We start from the raw sequence: 12245 nt of genomic DNA, 5'->3' as shown, positions 1-12245 counted from the left end.
TAAAGGCAAGGCGTAGGCAAGGCTTGGGTGCCCTGTGTGAACGTAGCCTTACTCTCTGTACTGTATGTATGCTCGTTCTCCCAGTGGGATCACCTGGGGGTGAAGTCAAGGACCTTCAATGTAAAGTCAAAGATACAATCTGGAACATACCCATCCATCATTCACTGTACTGCCAGACAGGCAGTATGCAGGCACACACAGACACACACACACACACACACACACACACACACACACACACACACACACACACACACACACACACACACACACACACACACAGAAACACACACACACACACACACACAGAAACACACTGGAGCTGTGTAGGTATTTCCTCTGACGTCCAATTAAGCTGTGTCGTGACGGCGTGTCGTTTTATCTCCAGCCTCAGCTATGACAGGCATGTGCTTTGGCACAGACACACACACACACACACACACACACACATTCCTCAAGGCCTGTGTTTCTCACCAAGGACCATATTATCTCAAACGTAGACACATTCATCGCCTGTCAACTGCGAGCAAATTTAGTAGTTTTATGTAATCGCCTGTGTAATAACTCTTCAGCGGAGAATGGGTTAGTTTTATGTAATCGCCTGTGTAATAACTCTTCAGCGGAGAATGCGTATCATCATCATCATCCACCCTGGTGGTGTTACTGTGTACAACAAGTTGTCTCAGCAGCATCCATGTTGCATTGTATTATGAACTTTATTACAGAGGCACTATTGGCTTTTTTGCGGTTACCAACAGCTTTGTACGGACTAAAAAGGTTGATTCAAAGTAGTTTACATACATAGCAACAAACAGCAGAACACATGAAATAACAGCCATTTAGTGTCTTGGTTCACCAATAACTGTAATCTCTGTGTTTGTGCACCCTGCTAGCATGTTTTGACTGTTTTGTTTCTGCTCTTCTGTATGAATCTATTGTCTGTGATAGTGTGCTCTACAGCAGCGTTTCTCAACTGGTGGGTCGCGACCCAAAGGTGGGTCGCGGGGCCGTTTTGATTGATTGATTGAGCATACATACAGTACAGAGAGTAAGGCTACGTTCACACAGGGCACCCAAGCCTTGCCTACGCCTTGCCTTTACCCACGCTTTTTTGATTTTTGGACATTGGCAAAAAAAAAGAAAAGAAAAGAAAAAGCCAAAAAAAAAAAACGCTTTTATTTTGAAGGGCACACGAGCCATACCAGGAAGTAGCGTTTTTATTTCATATTTCATTTGAGTTCAATTCAGATTATTGAAACTGGATTAGCCTGACCAGTTTTACTTGTTTAACAAGCTGAAGCATAATGCTCTGCCTGTAATTCAAGAGAAGTCTGCCTTTTCATTTCATATTTAATTTTAGTTCAATTCAGATGATTGAAACTGGATTAGCATGGCCCCAGTTTAATTACAAGTTTTATTATTATTATTATTAACTTGTTTAAAAACATATAGGCATGTAATTCAAGATAAGTCTGCCTTTTATTTCATATTTCATACAGTTCAAATACGACTTTCTGAGCATGACCAGTTTGACTTGTTTAAATTTAAAAACATATAGGCCTGTAATTCAAGTCTGCCTTATTTCAATTGGTTTTTAGCCGTAGTTGCACTTCTGTTGCACTTTTTTGTTCATTTGAGGTTTATAACATGCATGAAGGCATGGTGTATTAATGCACTATTTTTTGTGCAATAAATTTGAGTGGTTTAAAAAAAAATCTGAAATTTGGGTCGCGACTTCATGACAAGGAAAATAGTGGGTCCTGAGGCTACACCAGTTGAGAACCACTGCTCTACAGTACATGTACAGTAGCATAATCCTGTGTTTGTGTCTGTGGATGTGTGCTCCAGGTCTGGACCACTACAGACCGGAGGTGTTTGAACACAGCAAGCGTCTCCTCCTGCATCTCCTCATTGCCCTCTCCTGTAACAACAACTTCCAGGTGAGACTGGGATCCTAATTGGGCTGCAACTAACGTTAATTGTTATGCCTCCTCCGGCGACAGGCCAGCCCAGAGGGATTCAGGTTGTCCATCTGTCTGTACGTCCATCCGTCCCATGTTCGTTAACGCGATATCTGAGGAACGCCTTGACGGAATTTCATCAAATTTGCCTCAAACGTCGACTTGCACACAAGGATGAACTTATTCGATTTTGGTGATCAAAGGTCAAGGTCACTGTGACCTCTCGGACGCCATCTTCAAGCTCGTTAACGCCATATCTCAGGAACGCCTTGATGGAATTTCTTCGAATTTAACTCAAACGTCCACTTGGACGGAAGGATGAACTGATTCGATTTTGATGGTCTTAGTTCAAGGTTACTGGGACATCACGACCGCTCGTTTCATGCTCGTTTCACCATTGATTAATCTGTCAATTATTTACTCGATCTATTATTCTTTTGGCCTATAAAATGTCACAAAATAATCAAAAATGTTGATCACATTTTCCCCAAAGCACAAGAAAATATCCTCAAATGTCTTCTTTTGTTCTGACCAACAGTCCACAACCCAAAGATAATCAGTTTACTGTCATAGAAGACTAAAGAAATCAGAAAATATTCAATTTTTTTTTTTTCAATATTTTGTTTTTATTTTTCAATTTTTAGAACAGACAAAAGCAAAACAAACTCAGACACACATATACACAAAAACAAAACAAAAACAACAACATACCAACATTACATCACTATAACATGCTACCAGCCACATAAGATACATAAATGCTTATAAGACATGCTGTACATGAAATCCTATGCAAGGAGTCCCTGAGAAGTCAGCTGGGCGAGTTACTCATTGTTTCTGACCTCATCAAAGTAGGCCAGGAACGGGTCCCAAATAGTTGAGAACTTTGTAAGTGAGTTAGTCCTCAGAAACCGGAGTCTCTCCATATGCACGACCGAGACCATGTCCGCCAGCCACAGCTGAAATGAAGGTGGAGAGTGGGATTTCCACTCCTTCAGAATGAGTCTCTTGGCGACGATCGTCCCCTGCGTCAGAGACTGTTGCACAGCCGTAGGGAGGAGCAGAAGAGTTATTTGAAGAGCTGAAGAGTTATTTTATAAGCCTTGGAGTACCAGTCAAATATTTTGGCCCAGAATCCGGATAGTGAAGAGCAAAACCAAAAAGCGTGTGACAGTGTACCCTCTGAACCTTGACATCTATCACATAGTGGTGAAACAGAGGGGTCGATCCTGTGCAACCTAGACTTGGAATAAGGAAGTCAATGAGTGACTTTAAATTGGATCAGCTGGTGTCTGCTGTTGATTGAGCAGAGTTGGACCACAGACAGACTCCTGTCCCATATAATTTCGGACAATACAACACCAAGTTCCTCATGCCATGCCTCTCTGATCCTCTCAGTGGAGGCCCAGACACAGCCATCAAACAGGTACATAAATCTAGAAATAATATGTCTGGAGTAGGGGTGTCACGATACACTCAGTTCACGATACGATACATATCACGATACTGGGTTCACGATAACGATACGATACGATACGATTTTAACAATATTTTTTTAAACTTGAATAATGACAATATATGACTGGAAAAGTAGTATTTTATTTGAAATGCACAAATACAAAACATGCTGTTGTGGGAAATTGTTATTACAATAACAACTAGAAAAAACATGAGATTGGAGATAAGGCTTATCTTGAAATAGAATGAGTTACACCGTCACTTAGATTTACTTTGAACTAAAAGGTTTCTCAGCAGTATAAATTCTCATTATGCATCTTGAGTTTTTCTTCAAACTCAAACAACAAGACTTTTCTTAGTCTATTTTTTATGCATCTTCAGTTTTTCCTGTCAAGTAAACAGTTTTGCCAGAAACTCAATTGAATGGTTTCTCTCCTGTATAACTTCTCATGTGTCTCTTCAGAGACTTGTTCAACTGAACTACTTTCCACACATTGAACTTCAATAAACAAAGACGTTTCTTTGTCTATTTTTGGGGGGGGGGGGGGGGGAAATTGCGATATGAGATTTCATCTCAACGATACATATCGTGACGTTTTACTATCGCGAAATTTCGTGGGACGATATATTGTGACACCCCTAGTCTGGAGTGGGGGGGGGGGTCAGAAAATATTCACATTTAAGAGTAAACATTTAATCGATTATAAAATATATTTGGCGATTAATGTTCTGTCGAACGACTAATTGACTAATCGTTGCATATATTGCATACATATATTGCATACATATATTCCCTCTCACCTGTAGTGCTATTTATCAATCAATATCGTTTTGTGTTAGTTGCCTGGGTTTTGGAGATATCGCCCGCAGAGTTTCTGCCTTCTCTCCAATGCAATGGAACTGGATGGCACTCGGCTTGTGGTGCTCAAAGTGCCAAAGAAATACATTTGATAAACTCAACAGCATCGTCTCTTTCCAGAAATCATGACCCCGTTACTCAAGATAATCCACAGACCTTGTTATGGACACTGAACTCTCTATAACAATCCCCCATATCTCTGCTGCTATGACTGTAATATGTACTGTTATTGTGGTTTTTTCTGTATTTATCTGTCGCTTATGATGTTCAATGTTGGACCATGGCTTATGTATGAACTGTACTGAAAACAAATTCCACCAGCCTGGCTGTGTGGTCATTAAATAATCTAATCTAATCTAATCTAATTCAAGAGAAGGCAGACATCTCTGCGGCCGATATCTCCAAAACTCAGGCAACTATCCCAAAACGATATGGATGGATAAATAGCACTACAGGTCAGAGGGAAAATATGTATTTTGAATTTTAGGGTGAGCTGGCCTTTTCACTTATTAGCTTGAATGTTTAACTATCTCCTGCAACACCTGAATGCACAGACTTTTGGGATATTAGCTTCTTGAGATGATAGCTACAGTCCCCGCTCGCAGCGGAGGCGGGAGGGGCGTGCGTGTGTGAAGCGGTCAGACCCCCTGGATTAGAAAAGTAGAGAAAAAAACATCAGCCATACCAATTTACTGCCAAATGCTTTGGGATTCAACATATTACCATGCTTGGTCAGAAAAGGTTGCCAGATCGCTTTTGAGAAATAAAGTCATCAGGGGGGTAATATTCTACAATATTCCATGTTGAATAGGGCTGTGAATCTTCACTGGCCTCACGATTCGATTCAATTCGATTACGATTCAGAGGGCTACGATTCGATTCGATTACGATTATCGATGCATCTCGATGCATCTTAAATCGATGCATCACTTTTTTTTCCCAATACATGATTTATTTTTTCTCACTTTCTTTTTTCTCATTGTGTGGCTACTTTTAAAATAAAAGTGCATTTGGAATTGCATTGTATTATGATCCATAATTAAAATAAACAACTGCATGTACTTCCATTATATTTTATTTGATTATAAAAAAAAGAAAAAATAAAAAAATAATAATAATCGATTTTTGACATGTGAATCGATGCAGAATCGTGCACGTCCGCATCGCGATGCATCTTATACTCGATTATTTTTGACACCCCTAATGTTGAATGAAGTGGCTGTGAGCCACCGATTAAAGCTTGCCGAGCCGCATGCAGCTCCCGAGCCGCGCGATGAGCAACACTCCATTAAGACAGCGTAACCCTCCTTGTTGTGTTTACAGGTAATAGCCTCAGTGTTGATGTTGACCAGAGAGATCGGTGACAACAAGACTCTCACTGTCAAGTCCAGCTACCACACAGAGTACCAGCACTCACGTAAGGAGGAGATGAAACCATGCCATGCAAAACCTGAATGTTTTGGCATCTTGTGACATTTGCCACCAGCATAATTATGTAAATTACAAAGTATATGTCTGAGTAGATTAGATTATTGTCACTTCTGTAATGTCTCTAAAAACTACATTTTCATCTTCAAACTTCAACCATTTTATACACTGGGAAAAGGATAAAGTTACACACTGAAACAGTCAAATACATGGAGACATAGGATAGGATATGTAGGACATAGTTTAACTGCAATTCAATGTGTTCATAGTTGACGGCGATCGAAAAAAACATAAATAGACTGGAACTCTAGGCCTAACACCCTCCATCAGTCCTGGTGTAGCCATTCTCTGCTGACAATAGAGACATGGCATGTCTGGGAATGCCCACAAAATGTTAAACGGCTGGCGCGCGAGTGGGGTAAAACCGCCCATATATCTCATGGGCTGACTCACCAAAAGACGGTGCTGCGGCTCTAAAGTACATGTTTGGGGGTTCTAGAGCAGAACACAAGATGTCTGCTCAGATGTGCGTTTACTGCGGTGGTTAAATCCCAGATCGTGTGCCTGGGCTGGGCTATCAGCTCAATTCTAACTATGCTGAATGGATAGAACGGGGGAATTTACCCCACCCTGACCCTGCCCACAGGCTAACCCAGCATCTATTGTGGGCGTTCCTAGAGCCTGTATGGGCGTTCCCAGACATGTGGACTGTCTCTATGGGTACACCTTGTAGTTGTACTTTTCCAAATGTTGAACTTATCCACTACACTGTATCCACTGAGCCCATCCTGCTCCACCTCAGACACACCTGACTTCCTGCGCGAGTGGCAGACGTCTCCGGTGGTCGACTCGGGCCTCAGCTCCACCTCCAACTCCTCGTCGGCCAGCCTGGGCGGCGGCAGCAGCACGGCAGGCAGCGTGGGCCACCTGCCCCTCGTTACCCCCGACGACCTGGAGGATCTCGACGACACGCCCAACGAAACTGACGAGAAGACTAACAAACTCATCGAGTTCCTCGCCACCAGGTACACACATACACACAAACACACACACACACACACACACACACAGACGCATCTTCAGAGATGTACTGCACAGTTTGTTTGTGTGTGTGTGTGTGTGTGTGTGTGTGTGTGTGTGTGTGTGTGTGTGTGTGTGTGTGTGTGTGTGTGTGTGTGTGTGTGTGTACATGTGCATCTGGGTGCGAGGAGATATGTTTGCAAGTAGAGCTGCAACGATTGGTCGATGGACAGAATCGATTCATCATTTCGCCTCATTTTAAGGGGGGAAAATAACTCAAATTCTCTTGTTCCAGCTTCTTAAATGTGAATATTTTCTGCTTTCTTTAGTCTTCTATGACAGTAAACTGATTCTTTTTGGGTTGTGGACTGTTGGTCAGGACAAAATAAGACATTTGAAGATGTCATCTAGGACTTTGGGGAGAAAGTGATAAGAAATGTTCGCCGTTTTCTGACATTTTATAGACCAAAGAATTATACGATTAGTCGAGAAATTAATCCACAGATGAATCGATAATGAAAATAATCGTTGGGTGCAACCCTATATGCAAGTGTTTTCGTTTTGTTTCTGTGAGTATGTGTGTGTGTTTTGTGTATGGCGGTCGGACCATGTGGTGTGTGTGTGCACCTATGCAAGTGTGTGTGTCTGTGTGTGTAACCTGTGTGTGATGGTGCCGGTGGTGGGTATACAGCGCTTGGAGTACTGTGTTGTCATTGCTCAGAGCGTTGGGCCCCCTGTGGGTGCACGAGGACATCACACCAAAGAACCCCAACTCCAAAAGCACAGATCAGCTCGCCAGCTTCCTGCGCCACATCATGTCCGTCTTCAAGGAGTCCAAGTCAGGTGAGAGAAAGCTTCCATTTCTGCACCAACCAAGAATCAGAATCAGAATCAGAAAGACTTTAATGATCACAGAACACACATAGCATAAAATAAACAGTAGTAAATGTGATAGTAAGCAAAATAAGCAGAATAAGAACACAACATAGCATAGAATAACAGTAGAAAATGCGATAGAGCAAAAATAAGTAGAATACGTCTAAAGTAAGCAAAATAAGTAGAGTAAGTATACATTACGTGCCAATTATCTTTATTGCACACTGGACTTATATTGTCGGCTTGCCCTATACGTTACACGTGGCTCAGCCAGGCACAGTTAACCTATCAGCTGGCTCAGTCTCAGGGAGACTGAGCGCCTCCGAGGTGCTCTTTTAAGAGAGGCATTAAAGAGTCCAATGGTCACAGGCAGGAATGATTTCCTGTGCCTCTCCGTATTGCATCTAGGTGGAATCAGTCTCTCACTGAACGTGCTCCTGTGTTTGACTAGCACGCCATGGAGTGGGTGAGAGTCATTGCTCATGATGGAGCGTAGCCTGGACAACGTTCTCTTCTCCGACACCGCTGTCAGAGAGCCCAGGTCCAGCCCCACAATGTCCCTGGCCTTATGGATCAGTTTGTTGAGTCTGTTGGCGTCCGCTGCCTTCAGCCTGCTGCCCCAGCACACAATAGCATACAGGAAGGCCTAGCCACTACCGACTCATAGAACATCCTCAGCATGGTCCGGCAGACGTTGAAGGACCTCAGCCGTCTCAGAAAGTAGAGACGGCTTTGCCCCTTCTTGTAGAGTGCATCAGAGTTCTTAGCATTAGGCCTTGCTCCTGAAATAGCAAAAAGTGATTTGAAAGACAGGCTGGGTATTGTTTAAAAAATTACCATACCAGTACTGGTAAAGTGATACTAATACAATTTATTGTTATTAAAATGCTACCTTTATTGATATGACATCTATTAGTGTTATAGAACTATATAACAGCTTGGGTAGTCATTTCGACGATGAAACTCTATTCCCTTGTGTATCTTTCCATGTGTCTCTATGCATCTGTGTGTTTCTGCAGACTTCATCATGTGTCTCTATGCATCTGTGTGTTTCTGCAGACTTCATCATGTGTCTCTATGCATCTGTGTGTTTCTGCAGACTTCATCATGTGTCTCTATGCATCTGTGTGTTTCTGCAGACTTCATCATGTGTCTCTATGCATCTGTGTGTTTCTGCAGACTTCCACCTGGAGCAGCAGCTGAGCGACGTGGCCTTGCAGACGGCTCTGTGCAGCTCCTCGCGTCACTACGCCGGACGCTCTTTCCAGATCTTCCGAGCCCTCAAACAGCCAATCAACGCCCACGCCGTCTCCGACCTGCTGTCCCGACTCGTGGAGGTGGTGGGAGAGCACGGGGATGAGGTGCAGGTGAGAGGGAGAGAGGGAGAGAGAGAGAGAGGGAGAGAGAGAGAGAGAGAGAGAGAGAGAGGGAGAGAGAGAGAGAGGGAGAGAGAGAGAGAGAGAGAGAGAGAGAGAGAGAGAGAGAGAGAGAGAGAGAGAGAAAGCCATTGAGAGAACCATTCCAACTTTCTGTGCACATATAATAGCTCTGCATTTTTCTGTTTGTGTATTTAAACCAAAAATACTTCTATGTTTCAGGGCTATGTGATGGAGGTGCTGCTGACACTAGAGTCAGTGGTGGTGAATCTAGCCGAATGTCTGAAGAACAGTGACCTTATGGCGGCTTTAACCAGGTAGGCGTGTCCTCCAAATTGAAGAAACATCTGCATTTGATTTGATTTGATTTTTAATTCATTTTGGACAAAAATAAGTAAACATGCTAAAATATCCATATCCTATCTGTACTCTGTAGAGGATATGACCTGAAAGTGCAGTATTGAAAAAGGCTTATTTAAGTGGTTGCATTGTAGAAAATAGATCAACCGATAGATAAACTGAACAAAGTCTGTGATTTTGTAAAGGTTCTACATTCACAACAGTTATATTGACTTGTTATTCATTTCATTGTGTCTGTTTTATAGGACCTCCTCTCCTGACTTCTTGACGAGTGATAAACTGATGAACAGGAAGAGCACTGGTCAGCTGAATTTCCCTGGCCCAGGATTTGGTGGTCTATCGTCACAGCGGCACCAGCGCTCGTACTCCGTCCCCAAGAAGTTCGGCGAGTGTGGCAACCAGTCCAATGATCCGCCTCGCAGCGCTACTCTGGACCGCATCCAGGCAAGCGCTGCCTGTCTGCCCATCTGCCCAGTCTCTTAAGCTGCGTTCACACCGACCTATTAAAGTTTTTCGCTGGCATCGAGTTTACATACAAAGTCAATGCAAACGAGCGATTGAGCGTATATTCGCCCGGGAGAAGAATCGCTGGGCGTCCGAGCGACAGAGACAGAGCGATAGGGAGAAAATTTGCTCGTCGCCCGAGATGAAATATCCCAACTCAAGCGAAATTTCGCTGGCATCAGTCGCTCACTGTTCAACGCTGATTGGCTGCCGTGTTGAGAGTGAGTCAAGGATCACACTGGCTTGGAACAAACCGCTGGTTTATTGTGTGGCAACAGACCGCATTGACAGTTGATTGACAGGCTGACTGTCAAGCTGACATGAAGTGAAGTCTGTACTACCGGTATAGAGCTCGCGTTAGGAGCACGCTGATAGGCTTAGCTTGTAAACAACTAGGGTGGCTTGTAGTGGACAAATATCATGACATTGCGTAACGTTATAGCCCCCAGATGTCCGTCAAGTATTGTGCCTATTGACGAGCGATTTAAACAGCGACAGAGCGATTCCAAAGGGTTGAATCGAGCGACAGAGAGAAAAATAAATATCTCGGTGTGAACACAGCTTTACTGTATTGTTTGTATAGACTTGATTAATATACATCACACTTAAAGGAACACTCTGCTGATTTTCAACCAGCAAATTACGAAATCATTACAAAATCAACTCAAATCAACTCTCAATAACTGTCAAACTAAACGAATGTCTGCAAAACTGTTTACAGTTTTCGGATATGTGTGAGATCATGTGCAACATAAATCAGCATTGTTTTTCGGTGATGTTCTCCTTTCAACTGGGTTTTATTTTATTGTCATTCTACAGGCCTGCACCAATCACGGCCTTGCGCGAACAGGAAGAACCCCTGGCTCCTGCTCGTCCTCAACCAATCGCATCGACCCCAGCGTACTGTCCGATCCCGCCCATGTGTCCCATCCTTCGTCGATACTAGCCACAGTCTTCTGGGTGGCGGTGTCACTCATGGAGTCTGACTTCGAGTTTGAGTATCAGATGTCACTTCGCCTTGTTCACAAGCTCCTCTCAAAGGTAGATAGATCCTTTTTTCATGTCCGAGGGGAAATTGTGTAATTGCAGCATCAAAAATTAAGACAGGGATCAAATTAAATGAAAAATGAAAAATGAAAAATAAACATGAACTTGTATGGTGAATGTTCAAGATACAGTGTGTTTTATCAAACGAACACAAGGGCATGCTGATGAGCCAGCTTCAGTAACTACTGCGGCAAATTAGTTGATCTACTACCTTTTCTTAAAATAAAATAAAAATGCCTCTGGTTATTGGATATGGTGCATTTCAAAATAATCCCTACCCTGCAGCGTCATTGAAATAAAATAAAATAAATCTTATTTCCCAGGTGCCCCTGGACAGAGCAGAGAACCGCGAGCGCCTTGAGAAGCTGCAGGCTCAGCTGAGGTGGAGCGGCTTCTCTGGGCTGCAGCAGCTTCTGCTGAAGGGTTTCACCTCGCAGGCCACCTCGGACCTCACACTGCAGCTCTTCTGTCAGCTCACACCGGTGTCCCGCGTGCCCGTCGTCGACACCTCACAGGCTATAGGTACTTCAAGGCTTTTTCCCCTTGACTCACTTTGGAATCCTTTGTCTTTGTCTTTGTCTTTATTTAAGATCCCCATTAGCTACAGCAGAGCTGCAACTATTCTTCCTGGGGTCAAACAACTTGCATAGTTTCAAGATATCAAACAACTTGCATAGTTTCAAGATATTACATACAAAATTTACATTCTGTATAAAAAATACATTCTGTACAAACGGTACAATTTCGAATATTACATACATACATACATACATACATACATACATACATACATACATACATACTGTACCTTTCAAGATATTGCATACATCAGAATTACCTACATACCATTACAGATGTGTAGAATATACATAAAACTACATCACATATTATGTATACCTATATATATATATACCATTACCATATCTTATATATATAATTATACATATAACTATTACCATCACCATATATATTATATATTAGTTATGTACATGCTTCAATATGCTATATATATATACACATTTATAAAACGGCTCTCTCAAATCAAGCAATCTGATTGGTTCACAGCCATTGTATAAATCCCGTAACCCACTCTCATAACCCATGGCCATGGGTTATGAGTTGCCATGGCAACTCTCTTAAGCCGTTTTCCCACATGCGCTTTTTACCGCTAAATGACCGGAACGTGGTCTATTGCCTGCATGTGGGAAAGTCGTTGTGCCGGTATAAGCGCGACCCCGTCGTCGCGGAGATTTCACCAGTTTCGAGCCAGTCAGAAGAGCGGTATGCTCTTAAGGGAGACCAAGTGGGAAACGGGTCCAGTCATTTTCCGCGACAGCGGTCCTTCTCTCATGGGCG

The 12245-nt window shown here is 42.8% G+C and overlaps 1 protein-coding gene across 1 annotated transcript in view; it reads left to right on the top strand.

The window, feature by feature from the left end:
• Positions 1-12245, top strand: part of fryb (furry homolog b) — a gene marked incomplete at its 5' end in the record, with an annotated part of 215811 nt that overhangs the window by 157650 nt on the left and 45916 nt on the right. The window contains 9 exons of the mRNA XM_083643518.1: positions 1849-1940; positions 5602-5695; positions 6509-6731; positions 7418-7569; positions 8782-8969; positions 9201-9295; positions 9584-9782; positions 10662-10883; positions 11213-11411. Coding sequence (XP_083499644.1) covers positions 1849-1940; positions 5602-5695; positions 6509-6731; positions 7418-7569; positions 8782-8969; positions 9201-9295; positions 9584-9782; positions 10662-10883; positions 11213-11411 — 1464 coding nt within the window. The remainder of the gene's footprint in view (positions 1-1848; positions 1941-5601; positions 5696-6508; positions 6732-7417; positions 7570-8781; positions 8970-9200; positions 9296-9583; positions 9783-10661; positions 10884-11212; positions 11412-12245) is intronic.

This window comes from Poromitra crassiceps (assembly GCF_964638095.1).
Source record: "Poromitra crassiceps genome assembly, chromosome: 1".
In the NCBI taxonomy this organism is placed as follows: Eukaryota; Metazoa; Chordata; class Actinopteri; order Beryciformes; family Melamphaidae; genus Poromitra; species Poromitra crassiceps.
This window is presented reverse-complemented; position numbering and strand designations above follow the sequence as displayed.